General features: G+C 46.2%; 1 protein-coding gene across 4 annotated transcripts in view; it reads left to right on the top strand.

Annotated features, from left to right (window-relative positions):
- Positions 1–13,210, top strand: part of RALY (RALY heterogeneous nuclear ribonucleoprotein) — a 66,468-nt gene extending 53,258 nt beyond the window's left edge. Inside the window, exons 3-9 of one of the 4 annotated variants that reach the window (XM_044664385.1) lie at positions 888–960; positions 4,866–5,027; positions 5,894–6,051; positions 7,362–7,475; positions 8,087–8,226; positions 11,045–11,092; positions 12,740–13,210. In XM_044664385.1, the coding sequence (XP_044520320.1) occupies positions 888–960; positions 4,866–5,027; positions 5,894–6,051; positions 7,362–7,475; positions 8,087–8,226; positions 11,045–11,089 (692 nt within the window). In that variant the 3' untranslated portion in view covers positions 11,090–11,092; positions 12,740–13,210. Of the gene's footprint in view, positions 1–887; positions 961–4,865; positions 5,028–5,893; positions 6,052–7,361; positions 7,476–8,086; positions 8,227–11,044; positions 11,093–11,430; positions 11,859–12,739 lie in introns of those variants that run through there. The other 3 variants (XM_044664387.1, XM_044664386.1, XM_044664389.1) reach the window with 3 other exon arrangements.
- The last annotated feature ends 7,308 nt before the right edge of the window (positions 13,211–20,518 follow it).

Raw genomic sequence — 20,518 nt, 5'->3', positions numbered from 1 at the left:
GTGACTACTTATCTGTATCCTTAGGTGTTAGGGAGGAATATCAGGGCTTTCCCTGATAATAGGTTTGTGTAATGGAGAGGAAGAAGAGGGCAGGGGGACCCCACGCATCTGGGAACAAGTATGATCAGAGCACGGAAAACAAACTCCCAATCTCAAAACCTCTGCTTGGTTCATTGATACCTGTCCTTGACCAATCCTGATCAGCTTCTCTGTAGTTGATTATTCTCTACTCTTGAGATGCTTCTGGCATAGGCGTGTAAATCGATACCTAACCACTTGGATGAGTATCCAGAGTGCCAGGGAAGCTGGGAACTGGATGATTGTTATCTACCTGGGGAGTGGGGAGGAGGGGGTAGAGGGGACAGAGGATGGGTCACAGCAGAAACCCTTTTCTGCTAGGCTGGTGAGGGCGAAAGCAGGCACCTTGCCAAGCTCTACAATGCCACTTGGTGGCAGAAAAGACACCCTGGGTATGTGCTAGTATGGGTGGGACTTAAATGTGTGAGTGCTCTTGCGGATTTGAATCTGGTATGTGAGCATAGGTGTATAGAATGTGCATTTTTGTTTTTATTTTGCATAGATAAATATATATGCACAGTTCTTGCATGTGGACAAAGCTATGCCTTAGTATAATTTGGGGGGTGCATGAGTGTGTATATTTTATATACAGTTTGTGCTCGTGGTACCTATATGTGAAGAGGATGCCTTAGGAACCAGAGGCATTGGGCAAGGGAAGCCTCCATCCAGTCAAGTCATCTCTAAACCTAGAATAAGGCCCTGTCTGGTGTAGGTGTGAAGTGCCTCTGTGTGAGTGTGTTCACACATGCACACATGTGTAAGTATGATGCTGTCACTCCATCACCTACCTTGACTTCTTCTTTGTATAGACATCAACATGGCTGGAGAACCTAAACCTAATAGACCAAAAGGACTCAAGAGAGCAGCTTCTGCCTCCTATGGGTATGTGTGTTTGTCCTTTAGTCTCTGTCTGTCTGCGGGGTTAGCCCTAAAGACAGAGGGACTCCTTGCCTGCTGGTGCAGTGTCCCAGATCAGGAACTAGGGGATACACCTGGGCTAACACTGAAGGTCTGAGAGTTGAAGGGTGATTGGGGTGGTTGGGGCTTGAGGAACTCAGGTCCCTAGGTCCTGTTTTTGACCTCCTACAGGGGTCGGTGCCTTCTTCAATTCAATTCAACAAGCATTTATTGAGAGGTAGTTAATGGATCAAGAGTGGCAGGAAGGAACTGGGTTCTAGTCTTGTCTCTAACATATATTAGTAATGGTGACCTTAGGCAAGTCACTTCTCTCTCATTGTTCCTGGGCAGCTCTCTAAGACTATTTGGTTTTTTGTTTTAAACTCTTGCCCTCTGACTTAGGATTGTTATATAAAGTTTCATTTCTAAGGCAGAAGAGTGGTAAGCTAGGCAGTTGGAGTCACACAGCTGGGACGTCTCAAGAGGCCAGATTTGAACCCATGTCCACCCCACTCTAGACCTGGAGCTCTATCCACTGAGCCACCTAGTTGCCCCTCTGTTCTTTGCAGGATAGTCTCTAGACTGCATTTTATGAGATCTTCTTTACATACACAATGAAACCATAGATTGGAGGTCCCCACCACCACCACTTACAGCATTTATTAAGCACCTACTGTGTGCCAGACACTGTGCAGACCTTCTCTCCTCCTTCTTAAGATCCTACTCTTCCAGAGCCTCGAAGAGGAGAGGAAGCTTCAGCAGAGTGAGCATAACTAATTCTAGAATGGACTAAAATGAGAGGTATAGTGTGTTCAGAAAAAAGAAGGTGAAAGGCCTAGTGTCATTCATCCTGGTCAGAGCCCATGTGGAGTATGGAGTTCAGTGCTGGCTGCCATGTTGGAAGAAAAACATTGCTAAATTGAATTTTGAGCAGAAGAAGGCCACCAGCATGGCCAAAAGCCTGGATCTTGGGCCGGTGAGGGCTGATTGTAAAGCCTGCATCAGGAGGCTAAAGGGACCAGGACAGTCATTTTCATGTACTTGAAGGTTTGTCTTGTGGAAGGAAGATGTAGTCTGCTTGGTAGAGCCAAGAACAGAATGGTGGAAGTTTTAAGAAGGCCAGATGTCAGGACCACAGAGCTGTCCACAGGGAGAGCCAGGCCACTTCTGGGTGCAGTGAGCTCATTATTAATGATGGGTTTGAGCAGGAGCTGCATGGTCAGCTGTCAGGGGTATTTGAGAGGGGATTCCTGTATGGAACAAGGTGTTAGACCAGATAACCTCTGAAGTCTTGTCTGACTTTTAAAATTCTCTGACTCTAAAAGTCCTCGGCATGTTTACTCACAGTCCTCCCGTCTTCCTCTCTTCCTCATCCTTAGAATCCCAGAGAACAAAGTAGTCAAAAGGCTTGCATATTTGTCAGCTCCAATGTAGGGTCAGTCAGTGAAGGGTCATTTTAATAATCCTTGACATTTATATCGTACTTTTAAGGTTTGCATAGGTGGTCTCACATAGCCCTGTGAGGCAGGTATTAATAGATGTCATTATCCCCAAAGTGAATCTCACAAGGATTAAGTGACATGTCAAAGGTCACATGATTAGGCAGCATCACCATTATCTCATTTCACAGATAAGAAAACTAAGGTTCAGCTAATGAGTGATCCTTTAGGGTCACATAGCAAGTTAGTATCAGGAGTGAATGGAGTCCAGGTCTTTTTAACTCCCAAATTCTTCATTCTATCTACCACACCTCACTCTTTCCACCCTCACCTAGATTGTCATGACAGCCTCTCCCCTTCCCTTCTCCCCCAATGAAGCACTGCCACCAAATTAGGGATTAAGACCCAGTTCATTGCATGGTGTAAGATGAGTGGAACAGTGGCTGTTCTAGACAAGACGTGTGAGGAAGGAGGTCAGGAAGGATCTAGCCACCAGTGGGCCCATGGCTTCCTATAAGTTTTGAAGACCCAGTGAAAGGAGTTTAGGGGTTAGGCTGTCCCTTCCAAACCCCTCTTCTGGAGTATAAGTGAGCTACAAACCCCTGGTTAGAATCACTCTTTTCAGTATACAGAGGGATTGATTTCACCTCCTTACTGGAATATAAACAGGCTTTAAATGGACTCTTGCTAAGTACCAAGACACTGACCTTATTCCTTCCCTCCCTTCCCCCCCCCCCCCGCCCCGAAACAAGAAGAAGAACCAGCAAAGAGTCTAGCACCCAAATGAGAGGGCCAGAGGACCTCTGAGATTCTGGAGGGTTGGGGAGACTGCATAATCAGAGAAGGCTACACTTGATGAGCTAGGCTCTCAGATGGGCCTCAAAGGGGAGGATTCCACTGGAGTCAGGAGGAGAAAGACTGAACAGTCCAAGGAGGAAGAATAGTTGTACCAAGTTAACAGCAGTGTTTTAGAGGTCAGAGGATTTAATACTAGAAGGGATCTTAATGGTCTCTTAAGTTGTCTTCCCATTTTGTAGATGAACTGAGTTCCAGAATGGTTAAGTATCTTGGTCAAGGTCACCTAATTGTGTGACAGAGGCAGGATTTGAACCCAGCTGCCTAATTCCAAATACAGGGTTTTCCCCACTATTCCACACTTGTTGGATATAACATCCTGAGCACAGAATTGGGGGAACAGTTGCTTTTATGGATTTGGCCCTAAGCAGGTGACAGGCCTCAGTATCCGAGTCTCTTATGAACCAGAGTCATTCCTAAATAGCCTCCCCAATAATAATAATTCAACTATGTGGATGAGGAAAGCACTGAACTTAGCCTCAGAAAACCCAAGTTCCTTTAGATCCTGCCTCAGATACCTATTATCTGGATGACAAGTCCTGTATTGTCTCTCAGCCTCAGCTGGCCTTTGGGGGTGAAAATGGCACTTAACTCATCAGGTTGTTGTGAGGTTCAAATGAATAACATGTGTAAAGCGCAAACCGAAATGCTAGTTCTTGTTATTATAAATATCTCTTCTGTAGAGAGCACTTTCCCCCACAAAAAACCTCTGTGAGGTATAGAGTGCCATGGGTATTATCCCCATTTTACAAGAAGGGGACCAAGGCTCAAAGAGACCCAGGGTCACCCACCTGATAGGTATTATGGGACCAGATTTGGACCCATGTCTCATTCCCAGTGCTACATACTTTTCATTGCACCATGGGCCTCTGTTTTACCACCTGCTAGCCAGATGGACCTTGAGAAAGTTAATAACTTTCTGAGGATCTCTCCCTTCAGTCTTTCCTCATCTCTAGTCTGGGAATGATAACCCCTGTCCTTCCTTCTTACCTCAGGGGTTGCTATGATCTCAGGAGAGGTATCAGGACACATGCAGAGTTCACACCAACATTTGCTGGATAGGAGAGAGAGACTAACCCTTGAGTGTCTCCCCTTTATTTCCCCAAGGGCTATGTCTTTGACTATGATTACTACAGGGAAGTCTTACATGACAGATGAGCAGAGATCAGGAATGATGGGATGTCTTTAGCCATAAGGAGGTGAAAGGGAAGGGGACTGGGGAAACCAGTGGCCATAGGCAAGGGGGAAGCCAGCATGCTATAATGCAGTTCAATCACCTCTGAACCTAGCACAAAGATCTGTACACAGTAGGCACTTAATAAGTGTTTGTTGAATTAAATTGAAAGCCAGGATTTAATGACTGAAGGCACTCTTTGTCTTGGCCGGGGAGAGTACAGAGGCTACTCTGAAACCAGAAGGCCCCAAAGGTACACTTTCAGAATGCCATCCTCCTCTCCCCAGCCCTGTCCCCCACACCAAGTCCACCAGGCTCTGCCCCTCAGACACTGGGGTTACTGACCAGAGATCTTCATGCTCAGCCTGAAGTTCTGTCCTCTCCCCTGTTTCTCTTTCCTCCCCTTCCTCCCCCTGCCCCAGCCCCAGTCCCAGCCTCAGCCTCAGCCTACTCTTGGCTGCCCGGGAGAAGGGGTTTCCGGCTCCCAGCTCAGGAGTGCAGTCAGGACCACTGTCCGAGGGAAGGCATGTGAACCCTGGGTTCTTAGTCCCCAGATCCACCACGGAGCCACTGTGTGGCCTGAGGCAAGTTGCTTGCCCTCTCTGTGCCTCAGTTTCTCTATCTGTAGACTGGAGGGAATGGGGGAATGGAGGGTGGGCAGGCTGGTCAGGGTGGGCAAAGAGAGAGTAGGTTGGCAAGGTCCATAACTTCCTCCCTTCTCCAGGTGGGTGCCCTCAGGTGCCCTTTTACCTTGAAAAATGATTTCTTGCTAGATCTTTACTACAGACCCTGTGAAGTAGATCAGACAGGTCTTGCTCTCCCCATTTAACATATGAGGAAATTGAAGCTTCATTGACTGTCCAAGTTCACACAGCCAATTCAATAGCAACCCTTCCCCTCCCCCTGAAAATCCCTCTTTTATTCCTCACCTGAGAGCCCTGCCCTGTTCTTAAATCTACCTTCCATTTTCATGGGCCACTGTTCAGCCTGTTTTAGGGGGGCTTCAAATCATCCAGAGGTCTTGGGCCTGATGTTTAAGGGTTGGGAGGAATTGGGAGGCTGGGGCCTGGGGTCCCTGGCAGTGTGGGCTGGGGGGATATGGAAGAAATCATTTCCCAGAAATAACCTGAGAGAGAAGGGAGGTCAAGATAGGGCCTTAGCCACTGAGCTGCTGGCCTCAGCCACAGTTCAGGCCACAGGGCTCCCTAAGGGGCCACATCTTTTCCCTAGCTCCCCAGTCCCTCTGTCCATCCCTCATGCACCCTCCATCAATCCATATGTAGTTTTTCTCCCTCCCTCAATTCACCCTCTCTCGCTCATCCATACTCTGTCCATTCCCCATCCCTCCAGTCCTTCTTACATCCTCCATCTCTGGTTTGGCCATTGGACCCTGGGGACACGCTGCCTGGGACACCCAGTCTGCAAGTCTCTGTCCTGTTTTGAAATTCAGGCTTTTCGAGCCCCGGGGCCGGCTCTCTCCAGTCCCCAGGGTGGTTCCTGTGAAGCGGCCACGGGTCACCATTCCTCTTGTACGGCGAATCAAAGCAACTCTACCTGTCAGACTCTTCGCCCGCTCCACCACCTCCAACAGTTCGACTAAGTTAAAGTGTGAGTGTCAGGGCTGGGATGATGTGGGAAGCAGCTGCTGTTAGACCCTTAACTTTCTCTCCAGGTGTTTTTTAAGATCTCTAAAACTTCTTTCCAGTCCCAGGGATCCCTGAACCAACCTCCCAACCACACCAGGGAACCCTCTCTCAGCATTCCCTCCCCCCCCCCCACCCCCCAAAAAAATCTTCAAGCTTTTTCCCTAGCAGGCTCTTGGGAACTTCCTTTCTTCACTACACAACTCTTAGGAAATTCCTTGCCCCTGCAGGGAAATCCTGTCAGTCCCCTGAGCCAGATCATCAAAGAGGAGACAAGATCTGAGAGGCCCTGAGAACATTGAGAGCTCCTCCAGATAAAATTTGACTTGAGTATGGGATGGTCAGAAGAGTCCTAGGAGGGGAGGGGAGGCAAGAAGCCTCCATTGAGTTCCATCAGTCCTGTAGGTGGTCTGCCCTGGAGAAATCACTTCACCTCTCTGAACCAGTATCCCTGCCCCCACAATGGGTGCACTGCTCCGTACATTTCCTGTTTTACCAGGTTATTATGAGGAAGATACTTTGTGAAACTTTAAAAAGTATTAGAATGTGAGGAGACAATGATACTTATAGGGCTCCAAGATTGGGTTAAGTATAAGGAATAACTTAAATGCTGTAATGACGGGATGAGGATAAGGTGTAGTCTGATTTCTTATTTACCCAGGGTCTGGAGGCCAGGAAGGTTTAGATGGGTAAGATTAGAGGGACAAAGGCTAGGATTCTTAATGCCAACAGTTTCTACTTTTTCATACTCTAAGTCCCAAGGGCCACATACTGAGAGGTTGAAACCTATCTCAGCTTCCTGGACTCCAGCTCTCTTAAATCAGAAAAGGCCTAGTTTAGGGCTTAAGGCAAAGGCAGAGGCCCTCATGCAGCTTCCCTGATGTTGTTGAGACCCAGTGAAAATTTGCTTTTGGTGGCCTAGCTCTAGAAGCCAGCAATTCAGCCTTAGTCTGAGCTCAACTCCCCCTGAGCCATAACTAGGGTAGAGCCATTAATATTTTGTTCTAGGGTGTGAAATTCAGAGCTTAGCACCATCTAGGAGCCCTCTTTCTCCTCTGCCAGACCTCACCCCTTGCAGCAGTTTCCTCCCAGCACTCAGTTTTTCATCTTTTAACAGTTTAAAAATTTCGTGGTGACCTGAGGTGGATTTCTCCCTCCAGGAGATGGTACTCTAAGTGAGCCCCTTATTCTTGCTTGCCCTGAGAGCAGAAATTGTCAGTTAGAGATCTGATAGTCTTGTCCCCCTGCTTATTGGTTCTCCTCTTGTACCACCAGTAAAATGTACTGAACTGCAGACCATCAAAACAGAACTGACCCAAATCAAGTACAACATTGAGGCCCTGCTGGGGCGGCTGGACCAGATCTCGGAGGAGCAGAGTCCTAGCACAGGTGAGATCCCTCCATTCCTGTTTCTTGAGGAGCTTGTTCCCTAGCTCAGTCCCAGGGAAGTACAGGGAATAAAGAAGAGGGAAGGGAAGCATAAAGGGAAAGATAAAAAGGACAGCTTGGGAGAGCAGAAAGAAGACTAGCTTTGCAGCCAAAGGCCCTGGGTTAAAATTCTACCTCTTCCATTTACTGCCTGTGTAACGTTGGGCAAATCACTTCCCTCCTTTGCAAAATGTGGGGCTTGGGCTAGATGACTGAGGTAGATTAATTCTCAGGTCTGTGTTCTGACATTTCTGGACGTATGAGGGGTGGGGCCTCATCTATCTGAAAGCCATTCCTAGACCCTAGACCCCTTAGTTCTAAAAATGTGGGGCTCTGAGACTGGTTTCACTTTAGTCTAGTGATCTTTTATTAGGTGGCTGCTGTATGCAAGGCCTTAGGCTGGTCACTGGTAGGGAAGGGAGCATCTAAGAGAAAAGTGATGACAGGTAAAAACTAGGGTTTCCTGATCAGGCTCCCAGAGGCCTCAATGCCCTCTTGTGGGCCAAGCTCTTCCTGATAGGGAGCCACCCTGCTCTGAGCCTTTGCTTCTTCCCTTCTCCCTCCCCGCAAAGATGGCAAGAAGAAGAGTGATGGCAAGAAAAGTGAGGCCACTCAGGAGGACACAGCTTCTGAGGCAGAGACACCCTTGGAAGAATTGTTGCCTGGGGATGAAGGTGATGAGGCGCTGGCTCAGGATGACTTCGAAGACTTGGTGAGGGTTGAGGGAGGACAAAAGCTGGACCCCTGAATGTCCAACCTTCAGTCTCCAAGGTTTGCCTAAAAGGCATAGGCTTGGAGGTCCATCCCCCCCGCCCCACCACCCCACCACTCCCAGTAAGAGGCACCTGGACAGGCGGCTTTCAGGTATTCATTTTGCTCCAATGTGGGGGAAACAAGGTTACTTCGAGAGCCTACCTGTCCCTACTCCTCTCCTAGTTCTTGCTTCCTTCTCTCTGCCCCATCCCCCACTATCCCTGCCCATTTCTCCCAATTCCTGTCCCTTTCCCAGCTTCTGGACCTAGCCTGTGCCCTTGTCCCTGCCTTTGTTTCCTGACCCAAAGACCAAAAAAAAACCCATCCCAGCATGTACACAGCTGTGTATTATCTATCATATCTATGTACATAGATAATTATATACAAAATAAAAACCAAGTAAATTTTTCTCATGGGGGAGGAGGGGGTCAGTCACTGGCAGCTTGGGGGAGGAGAGGTAGTGACCATGAGTCTGGGGGCCCAGGAGCATGGAGTGAACTCAGCAGTTAGGCTGAGACACAGACAAACTACCCCAAAGGACTCACTGTCAGGTCTTCTGGCAAACCCACAGCCCAAGGAACCATATGTACCCCCACACAGAAATGGGCTTGGAAACTATAAACTGAGTGATGCTTTTGGGGATCTCAGGGGCTCTTAAGCCACCAGCTGTTTTCTTTCTTTTCTTCTGTGTTTTATTAAAAGCTTAGCATTAAACTTAATATAACCATTGGAACTTTGCTCAGTATAGATTTATATTTAAATAAATGCCAGTGCCTAGTTTCCAATATAATTTCCTTTTAGAAATTATCATGGTACATTGAATAGGAGAGAAGCATAAACTTCATTCAAAAAAGCTGAGTCACTGGAACTCAAAAGAACTTACAAGTAGTTGTAATTCTATTAAATTCTGGCCATGCTGAAAGGTAAAAACAATCCCTACTAAGAGGAACACTTTCCAGTTGATATGCCATGTGACCTTGGGCTTCCTGCCCTGCCACCTCATCCTCCAACTCTGGCCTTGATTCACACTGCAGATGTAGAACATCTGAGCTTGAAGTAGCTGTAGAGACTACTTAAGCCAAACTCTTCATTTTTCAGAGGAAGAAACTGAGCCTTGGAGAGGCCACACAAGGCAGCTCTAAGACTAGAATCCTGTGACCTCTCCACAACCCCATGGGCCTTCTCTGTTTCTTCTCAATCAAGGTCTGGAGGCCCCAAGGTTGAAAACTGCCCCCATCTGTCCAATGAAATGTACCGCAGTGGCATGAGCTGCTTTTGTGTAGCTGGTGTCCTTTGTCCAAGCAGAGGCCAGATGGACACTCCCACCCTGCCCCATCAATGATATAAAGAGGCTGCTCGGAGGAGATTAAGCTCTTCGAGTCCACTTTCAGCACTGAGATTCTTATGAAATGGTTTATTGAGGACCTACTATGTGCAGGCACTGAGGACTCTTAAGTCCATCTGATTTCTCCTGATTTCTTTTAGTCTCTCTTCTCTTACCTGACCAGCCATAGCACAGCCAAAGCACAGTAGCATTGCTCTTGGGCAGTTCTTTTGCTAGACAGCCATAGTTGCACGCCAAGCATAGACTCTTAAGTCAGAAGGGCTCCAGAAGTTTCAAGTTCATCTTACATTCTGCTGTCTCCTTGAATTCTTCCAGTGATTGGAGGCTCATTATCTTTCCCTTCTCTTTCATTTCCTTTCTTTTTTTAAATGTTCTGTTAAAAGCTTAACATTAATACCACCACCTAGTTTGGCTTAGTAACTTTTGACATTTACATTAATTTCAGCACCTAAAGTACCATATTTTTTTCATCAGGATTTTTCAACCATTCGTTCTCATTTATTTTTTTCTTTTTTATGGTCAGAGTTCCTCTGTGCACTCTTCTTGTTCTGCTCATTTTTCTTTGTATTATTATGTAAAGATCTTTCCAGACTTTCTTTGATTTTTCATACTTGTGTCAACTGCACTATGGTATTCCATTACATTAATAGGCCACTTCCTATTTAATTTTCTCTTATTGTTGGGCACTTAGGACCTTTCCAGTTTTTTACAGTTGCAGATGACTATGAAAATCTTTATGCAGATAGCCCTTTTATTTTTTATAACACACTCATGGGATGTATCCTCAACAGTGAGATTATTTGTACAACTTTAATTTTGTACTAGATGGCACTCAGAAAAGATTCTGCATTGTCTGCATTTCCACCAGCAGCGAATGAGGGGAGGATACCTATTATTCCACAACAATTTGCCACCATTGGGTTTCCTTTTCATTATTTTTTCTAGTTTGAAGTGTAGTAAAACAACCTAAGAATTGCTTTAATTGACATCTCTGATTATTAATAATATTGAGGAGTTTCATGTCTTTCAAGGCAGCCTCTCATCCCATTGTTGAAAAGCTTTGATTTCTTTAACTATTGAGCCAAAATGCATATCCCTTTAGGTTTTCTTCCTTTCTACTTGCCCCCTCCCCCACTGATCCTGTTTTTGCCTTTCAAAGTACAAATCAACTCCTCTTCTCCATGATAGCTCTTCAGATCTTTGAGGACAGAAATCACATCTCCATGAAGTCCTATACTTCTCAGGCTAAAAATCCCTGGCTTCTTCAATGAACCATATGGTCCCGACTCCACTATTCATCCTGGCTGCTCTCTTCTGTGTGTTCCATCTTGTCAGTGCCCCTTACAACAATACCAACCCCAAACTGAACATAGCCCTTCACATGTGTTAACCTATTGTCTCCCTCCCTCCACTGTCCCCTCCCCTCTCTCAGGACAACAGCCGATACACAGAGCTGGATGAACTGACTCTGCAGTAAATGGTATGAGGCCTGGAGGGACTGAGGTTTGGGAGGAGGGTGGGGTGGGCTGGAATTTGGGTTCATGGAGGTTTTATGGGTCCCATCAAAGGACCTCTAGCCTAAAGTCAGTTTTTCCAGCACTGACGAGAATACTGTAATAAGAACTTCCTCCCTCTCCATTCACCCTGTTCCTACTCATGGGCTTCCCACAATGATTGTTAAGGTGGGTTAATTGAGTGCTTGTCAGTTTTGGGGGCCTGGCTTCCCCTTCTACTCCCTAACCTGACCTTGCTCCACAGGCCTGAGATGGTGTCCAGGACCTCTTAAGCCACCAAAAAATGCCCCTTTTCCTTCTCCAGGACATTAACCGTCCCCACCTACTACTCATCCTTCTCTAGGCACCCCAGGATTCTTTTCCCAAGGATGAAATGTCCTCAGCATCTTGCATCCAACTAAAGAAGCATTAAATTGCATCAGGAGAAGCCCATAAGTCTCGTCTTAAAGCTGATGGAGAGTTGTTTGTTTGGTTTTTTTTTCCCCCTCTGTCTCTGGCCTACTGGACAGGAAGGGATCATAGATTCAGAGCATTTTACATATGAGGAATCTCAAGCCCAGAGGGGCTAAGTCACACAGCCAATGTGTTGCGCAGGATTTGACCCCAGCCCTTCCCGTGTCCAAGTTCAGCTCCGTCCACTGCCTCATGCCTTATTGTCAATGCTCCCTCCCCAGTGCTCAGCTGTGCCACTAGGTCACCGTTATTAATAAATAATTGCTATCATTTATAAAAGTGCCTGACATATATTCTCTCATTTGATCCTGACAATATATCCCCGTGTGGTGTTTTCGTTATCCCCTTTTTTTTTTCTGAAGAAGAAACTGAGACCGAGCCAAGTTAAATGACTTATTGGGGAGGGGGAGGAAAGGGGGGGTCAGAGAGCTAGCAAGTGTCTGAAATTGGATTTGAACTCAGATCTTGCTGACTTTGTTTTCCAGACACTTGTGTCCTCTCCCACCTGACCCCCAGAACCTCACTTTCCCTTTTTTGTAACAGACTATGTAAGAAAAGGGATAATAAGCAGCAGCTACCATTTGTTTAGTAATAATGGCTGACGTTTAGTACAGCTTTTTAAGAGTTTTGGAGTTCTTTACCCACATCTCATTTTATTCTCACAACAACCTCCTCAGGTAGGTATTTGGAATGTTAGTAGCCCCATGTTATAAATTAAACCAAGGCATTTAAGTGGTTGAGTATTGGAAGTAGGATTTGGTGCCAGCTCTTTCCTCATTTCAAATCCAAGACTTTTTACAATGCACCAATTTTCCTGTAGCACTTTCTTCACAATTGTCTTGTGAGACAGATAATGCAAGGATTATTAGCCCCACTTTACAAAGAAGACTGAGGCTCTCAGAGGGGGAAAATGACTTGGCCCAGGACTCAGACCAGCTCTCCCAAATCCCAGGCCCCAGGCTTTTCCCCCTCTGCTGCAAGGCTTCTCAATATGCTTCTCACTGGGATGCAAACTCCCTGATGCTCCCTGTTTCGGTGGTGCTTTTATCTCCACACTCAATGAGAAACCCCAGGCAGGAATTGACCCATTCATAGCCTCCAGACAGCCTGCTCTGTTTTGCTTCAAACCAGTGTTTCTTCCTTATGTTCCATTCTCACAGCGGGATAGGAGGGACTACAGGCTGACCCGAGGAGGACGGTATGAGGGCAAACCCTGACCCTGGCCCCCTGAGCCAGGCACCCATCACCCCCCAACCCCCCAGGTGCCATCATCCCCAACTGGGCAGCGGAGGAGAACTGTGGGTCCGACGGCTTCCACCCACCTGTCACCCATCAGTGCCAAATCCAGCCAGCCCCTTCTCCAGATGGACCTGGTACCCTCAGCAGCTCACCTGGGCACCTTCCTGCTGGAGCAGATAGCAGGAAATCTCTCCCCCAACCTCCCACCCCTCAGCCCCCCAACTAACTGCCTTCCTTCCTGCCTGGGACTGGCTGGGCAGAGCACAGAAGCTGTATTATATCCTGGACCAGGACACTGCAGGGCTTTGGGATTTTCTAGGGGTTTGGGGAGGGCAATCCACAAGGCGGGGGACTTCACAATGACCCTGATAATAAAGAGTTTGGATCCTGAATGTTCAGGTGGATTGGATGCTGCGTTTGTCTTCAGAGCCATCTTTCATACCATTGGCATTAAGGCAGAGAGTTGCTTATCAAATTATTCAAAGCTAGGGAGGGAATTAAGAATCTGTTGGAAAACAGAATTTGGTTCCCTAAAACACCTCAGCAGGCTGGAATGCTAGATCTTCAGAATCGAATCGAATAGGGGTAGATTGAAAGTCCTAAGATTGGGTGCAAAAAGCCAGTTGTATGCGGACTCTAAGCTCCCCTTCTGGGGCTAAATCCTATGATCCTGAGTTCACGATTGGGGGAGATAGGATTAAATAGGGATTAGTGTGAAAAACCTGGGCGTTTGAAATGACCAGCTTACTGTGCGGTTCATAGTGTGAATAAGGCAGCCCGAAACGTTAGGGTGGCTTTAGGTTACAGATACACGTGATAGAGACCCAGCATCCCGAGGGATGGGATGTGCTCGTGCTCTCTGCCCCCATCAGATCCCGTATGGAAGTTGTGTCCAGATCTAGGGCCACATTAGAAAAAGCACAGACGAACTGGGTCATGTCCATGGCGAGGATGGAGGGGGGACTGGAAGCTTCTGTGCTTCACAGATCCTCTGAAAGAACCGGGGAGATTGAAAGACATAAGGGGGGCGTGACAGCCGGCGTCAGATACCAGAAAGGTGGGCGTTCATAAAGAGGGGTTGGGTTTGTCCTACTTGGTCTTAGGGACCATTGCAGGGGGAACAGGGAAACGGTTTGGGCCTCCATAGGAGGAGGAGCTTGCTGCACAATTTGAGCAATACAAGGCAATGGGCTACTTTGATAGTCCCCCATCACTGGAGGTCTTCGAGCATCTGCTGGACTTCTCAGGGATGGGTGCACTGGGTAGGGGATTTGACTTGACTCTCCCAACTCTGGGATTCTATGATTCCACTTTATTAAAACGCTTATCTTTTGTCAATCCTCTGCTTGATTCCTTTCCTCCATCCCTGGACTGTTGGCTCCATGCTATTCCTCTGCTGGGATTTGTCATTCTCCAGTGAAAGTTTTTAAGGCCAACGTGTCTGGGCTCCGCTCTCCACTGCAGGCCGGCGACACGCTTAGGAATGATGTTACAGGGCATTACCAGGCACGAGTGTCAGTTCACTGTGGCATGCACGCTTGTTTGTGTTTGTACGTGTGAATGCCATCAGCTTCAGAGGCCAGCAAGGGCGTGGGGCACAGCGTCTGTTATGGAGGATTTGAGAGACTTGGAAATTGCCGCCTGGAGCCAAAGTGCCAGTGAAGAAAAGCCCAGAGAGATGCAAACCGTGGGATCTGGGACAGATCCCTTACCTTTTTTTTTTTTAAACCCTCGCCTTCCATCTTGGAGTCAATACTGTGTATTGGCTCCAAGGCAGAAGATTGGTAAGGGTAGGCAATGGGGGTCAAGTGACTTGCCCAGGGTCACACAGCTGGGAAGTGTCAGGCCAGATTTGAACCTAGGACCTCCCGTCTCTAGGCCTGGCTCTCAATCCCCTGGGCTACCCAACTGCCCCTCCTTTACCTTTTCTGGGCTATAGTTTGCCCATCTAAGAATGCAGTGAGGGGGTGGATCTAATGAGGGTCTTTCCAGAACAGGCATTGTGGGATAATATGAGGAAAAGTGGAGCCAGTCTCCCATCGGCCTGACCCAGGCAACCAGAGGAGGCAGGATCTTTTCCCTTTCTCTTCAGCATGCCCCTTGTGAAATCCTTGGTGTTAGGGGAGGTTTGATAGCTGAGGAGTAGAGACAGGAGAGGTTCGTTGCTTCCTGAACCACAGACTGACCCCATCCAAGGCCCTTGTGCTGCACATTCCGGGTCACCCAGGCCTCAAAGGTTAACTAGGGTCCTAGGATCAGCTCTGGAGGGCTTCATTCCTTTGAGTGAGCTTGAGGAATACAGAAATGTCCCCTTCCCCTCCCCCCCCCAACTAAACTGACAAGACAATTCCATTTTAGGACCTGTCAATGGGTTGTTTTGAAAAGAGTTTGGGGATTTGACATTAGATAACCTGGTTTCGATTCCTCCCCATCCATTAGTTACTTCGAACAAATAACTAGCATTTCTGGGCCTCAGTTTCCTCATCTGTAAAATGAAAGGGTTGGACCAGTTGATCTCTAGTGTCTTCAGCTCTAAATTGATGATTTCCATTCACTCATGTCTGAGGGGAGCATTTGTTGATCTTAAAAATGCTTGAACCAGTAAAGAAAAGGAAACTGGAGCAGGGTGGAGAACTTGGCCAGATGCCATGGAGTAGATGGAGAAAATCGGCTTTGATCCATCATCTCTTTGTGTGGCACTTGGTTGTTTCCCAGGAAGAAGAATTTACCTTTAGAGAGGGATTGGAACCCCTGTTCTGGAAAGATTTCAAGGGACTTTCACTAGGTGATCTGTTGCCCTTCCCATATCTGTACTACAAATCTGACAGCACTTTCAGAATTTTCTAGGCAACAGTCATAAGAGTATATGGAGGGGGGCAGCTGGGTAGCTCAGTGGATTGAGAACCAGGCCCAGAGACAGGAGGTCCTGGGTTCAAATGTGGCCTCAGACACTTCCCATCTGTGTGACCCTGGGCAAGTCACTTCACCCCCATTGCCTAGCCCTTACCTCTCTTCTCCTTAGAACTAATACACAGTAGTGATTCCAAGATGGAAGATAAAGGTTTAAAAACAAAAAGTATATGGAAGCTGAACTCTACAAAATAATGCCACAATTTTGCTAAGTTGAGAAAGGTGTGCAGTGGTCACCCTGAAGCACATAAACCACATGGTGGGGATTCCCAACTCAACAGCAACCATATTGTATGTTGAGACACATCCAGAAGACCAGGAGAAATTTCTAACTCGCTACAAAGGTGTCAATATTTTTAAAAAATACTTCCTTGTGTTGAAAATAGAATTCTTAACTAATCCTAGGAATAAATGACAATTACTCATGAAAAGAAGATGGCAATGGATTAACAATTATAGATGTTGTAAGCCTAGCAAGACCTCTGACAAACCCATAGGGACTTCTCTATTTCTGGTGAAGAAAAAAGAGAAGGATAAGATTGCTAGTCAATCCTTTACTTGCTATGAAAGGAGCCCTCTCCATTTGAGTCCATAGAGAAGAAATTAAGGACATGAATGCTTCCTACTGTTCCGTCCTATCAAAGGGAAGTGAGCCAGGACGGAGAGCACCCTCTTATCTGCCCAGAAGGGAAGTGAATAAAAGGCTAGAAAATCTGTATCTTGTCCCACTACTACTACTGGCCAAGCCACATCAGAGCCTGTGGGGTTCCTTTTTAACATTTGCCTACCTGCTAAGCTCTTTTAGCACTGATGATCATAGAACATTTTGTGCCATTTCCAAGGAGAGTCAGTTTTGAATCAGGAAGGTCCTACCTTATTCAGAAAGCTGTCCCCTCAATCTCATCGAGAGGGAACCATACCTACCAATATGTCTGTAGCCAGGGTAGAGTTGAAGGGTTGAAATGCCTTTCCAAACAAGACTAGCAGATACCAATTCTTAATTATGATAAAAGCCACGTGGTACAGTGGGAAGACCAGTGCTCTAGAGGGCAACTAGGTGGCTTGGTGGATTTAAGAGGCAGGTCCTGGGTTCAAAACTGGCCTCAGACATTTTCTAGCTGTGTAACCACTTAATCCTGATCGTCTAACCTTTGCCTTTCTATCATAAGAGTTGTTACAAAGACAAGGTAATGGTTTAAAAAAAAAAAAAAAAGGTAATGCTCTAGAATCTAGATGAGCCAAGTTCAAATTAGTTGCTTTTACCTATGAGCCTCAGTTTACCTCATCTGAGAATAAAGTTGTCAGATTGGATGGCCTTCAGCTCTGGATGGCATCCTATGATACTGTAGTGTTAAAGGATGGCTGAACAGAGGAGGTTGTGAAATAATGCTAATGGATTAGAAATGATTTCATTTTTATTTGTCAGTGTGTCTAGTCTTGGGGTCAAATATGTATGTAAACATACACACAGAGTTTGGCTCTACAAAGGTATAGCAGAAAAGATACCAAAAATTATAATATTTTTTGAAGGCAAGGGATGATTATTGGTTCTTTATTTCCTTTCTTCCTTCTTAGTGACAACTCTTAAGACAGAAAGGCAAGGGCTAGGCAAGCAGGGTTAAGTGACTTGGCCAGGATCATAATCAAAAACGTGTCTGAGGCCAGATTTGTGATTCTTTTCTTAATTGTATCTTAGTGGCTTTCCTAGGATTTAGAACCACACTTTGGAAATGATGCAGTCTAATGTCTTCATTGTCCAGAGGAGGAAATGAAACCCCGAGGGTGGGGCCTTCCCCAAGGTGACCAGAAAAGAAAAGAATAAGTGGGAAAGCATCCACGAAGTATTTATTAATTGCCAAGCACCGTGTGAAGCTCTGGGCATGCACATCCATAAGCAAGACGGTCCCTGCCAATATAGAAAGGGAAGCAGTGGTCAGGCATAAGCATTTTGGTTTGGGAAGTCATAGGGATGATGAGTGGAGCCATCATAGAGGAGTTGGATGACATTCCCTTTCCGATAGCAATGATTGTGGTTCCAGAACTGGGAGAGTGGGAGAAAGGGATGGGGCAGGAAGGGATGTCTCACAGGAGGAGAGTTGGCAGCCGCCCCATAGAGGAAGCTCTATCACATTCCTGACAAGTGGTGGCTGTCCAGCCTCTGCTCAAAGACCTTCAAAGAAGGGGAATCCAGTGAACGGTGTGGGACAAGCCTCCTCGCTTTTGAACAGCTCCATTGGGGTGGCAGATCGTTCCTGAAAGCAGGTCTAAACCATTGCTCCTGGTTCTACCCTATGCAGCCAAGCAGAATAATTCAAATCCCTTCCCCTACCTAACAGCCCTTTCAAATGCTTGAAGGCAACCATCACCCCCATTCCCCACCCTCTAGCCGTGTTGCAGTGGCGAGGCCAAAGGCAAGACGTCCGGGGTAGAATAGGAATCATGGCTAGCCCTGGCCAGTTAGAGTGGCATCAACCAAGATGATGCTGGGCAGGGTCAAGGCGTGAGGACCGGAGCTCAGAAGTCTTCTAAGAGAAGGGAGTCATCCTAGGTAGAGGATGAGGACTGGTAGTTGGGAGTCCCCAATCAGTAGAATGTAAGCATACAACAACCACATATGTTGGAAGGGTTCGCACGGTAGGGGTGGACGAAGGTTGGAAAAGAACCCTCAGTTCTATTCACTGTGAACTTGGGCTGATTTGCAACTTCTGCCAAATAAGAGCATCAAACGCTTTTACCCTGACTTGGAAAAGGGGTTTAACGATGTCTTCTCTGTGAATCCATGTTTATTGTCAACTGGCTGATCAGTGTAACCAGGAAAGAAAGGGGGCCGCTTATGCAGAGAAGAGGGAGGATGCAACAACCCACCCACTATTTCAAAAGCAGCAACCAGGGAGGTACTCCAGTGTGTTGGCCGAACCCTGTGGATGATTTACAGAAGGCCACGGACAAGGCTTGATCAGGATCCTCCAGGGTAACCCCTTTACCAGGTGACAGCAGGTACCCTTTGGGCTACTGGCCCTACAAACCTGGGCAGCGGGGAGGGAGGAGGAGCTCTTAAAACTGGATAGAAAAGGCACAAGTGCCAGGTTAGGGCTTTGAGCTTCTCCTTCCTAGTTAAACACTCGGGGAAAGAGACACCCAGGTAGAGTGGGGTGGAGAAAGAGAACCTCAGTGACCGGGTGTGGGTCCCAAGGCCATGATCTAGGAGCCAAGGTGAGCTTCAAGAATTTGGAAATGAATGCTCTTTGCTGGTCGTACAATTACATCAGGAAATGGCCTACCTTGGGGCCAACTTAGAGGCAGAGTACATAGCATATTCTAAGTAGAAATAGCAGGAAGCCAAGAGCCAGGTTCTGCTGCCTCTGCCTCTAGATAAGCCATTTATTAAGCTCTCCAAGCCCGAGTCTCCCCACCTTTCAGATGGGGTTAATAATCCTTCTGGCCTGTCTGCTTCACAACGGCAGGGGATGCTAGCCTGACAGAATGTGTAAGAAAACACTTTATAGCCTCCCAGATCACTTATGAAAGAATCAAAGAGAGACAAAAAGAATCTTTTATGTGCAACGATTTTTGTGGTAGCCAACTGTTAAACACAAAGGGGGTGTCTCCCCATTGGGGAGTAGCTAATCAAATTGTGGTATATGAATGTGATGGAATTTTACTGTGCCATAAGAAACGATGAAATATACAATTTGAGAGAAAACTGGAAAGACTCCTACATCCTGCAGAGAGAAGTGAGCAGAACTGGAACAATTTATATAACAATATTATAGAGAAAAAAACCCAACTTGGATAGACTTTAGAACGAGGATCAATGCAATGGGAAACCACAAGTCCAAAAGAATGAAGATAAAGCACGTGGCTCATTGCCCAACAGGGAGGCGATGACTTTTTAAAAATAATATAATTTTTTCTTTATTTTATTCCAGTAACAAATTTACACATAACTTTTCCATGGTTACATGAACCTTGTTGTCTCTCTCCCAGAGCTGACAAGCAATTCCACTGGGTTATATATATTATCACTCAAATTCTATTTCCATATTATTCATTTTTGTAATAATCTTTTAAAACCAAAATCCAAAACATATACCCAAATAAACAAGTGAAAAATTGTATGCTTTTATCTGCATTCTGACTTCAGAAGTTCTTTCTCTGGAGGCAGATAGCATTCTTGGTCCCAAGTCCCTCAGAATTGTCCTGGATCATTGTATTGCTGAGAGAGCACTTGATCTTTCCACAATATTGCCATCACTGTGTACAATGTTCTCCTGGTTCTGCTCATTTCACTCTGCATCATTTCACTGAGGTTCTCCCAGTTCACATGGAATTCCTCCAGTTCTTTATTCCTTTGAGCTCAATAGTTTTCCATCACCAAGAAATACCACAATTTGTTCAGCCATTCCTCAATCGATGGACAGCCCCTCATTTTCCAATTTTTTTGCTACCACAAAAAGCAGTTATAAATATTTTTGTATAAGTAGGTCTCCCCCCCCTTTTATTATCTCTTTGGGATACAGATCTAGGAGTGGTGTTACTGGATCAAAGGGTATGTATTTCTTTATAGCCCTTTGGGCTTAATTCCAAATTGAAGAAATAAATTTATTTTTTTAATTGAAATTCTTTAATCAATTAATTAATTAATTTAGGATATTTTTTCATGGTTACATGATTCCTGTTCTTTTCCTCCCCTCGTAGCCAATGCGCAGTTCCACTGGGTTTTACATGTCATTGGTCAAGACCTATTTCTGTATTATTGATATTTGCACTAGGGTGATTGTTTAGTCTAC

This window comes from Gracilinanus agilis, chromosome 2 (genome assembly GCF_016433145.1).
Source record: "Gracilinanus agilis isolate LMUSP501 chromosome 2, AgileGrace, whole genome shotgun sequence".
NCBI classification, from domain to species: domain Eukaryota; kingdom Metazoa; phylum Chordata; class Mammalia; order Didelphimorphia; family Didelphidae; genus Gracilinanus; species Gracilinanus agilis.
The sequence above is the reverse complement of the archived record's forward strand: the minus strand, read 5'-3'. Positions and strand labels throughout refer to the sequence as shown.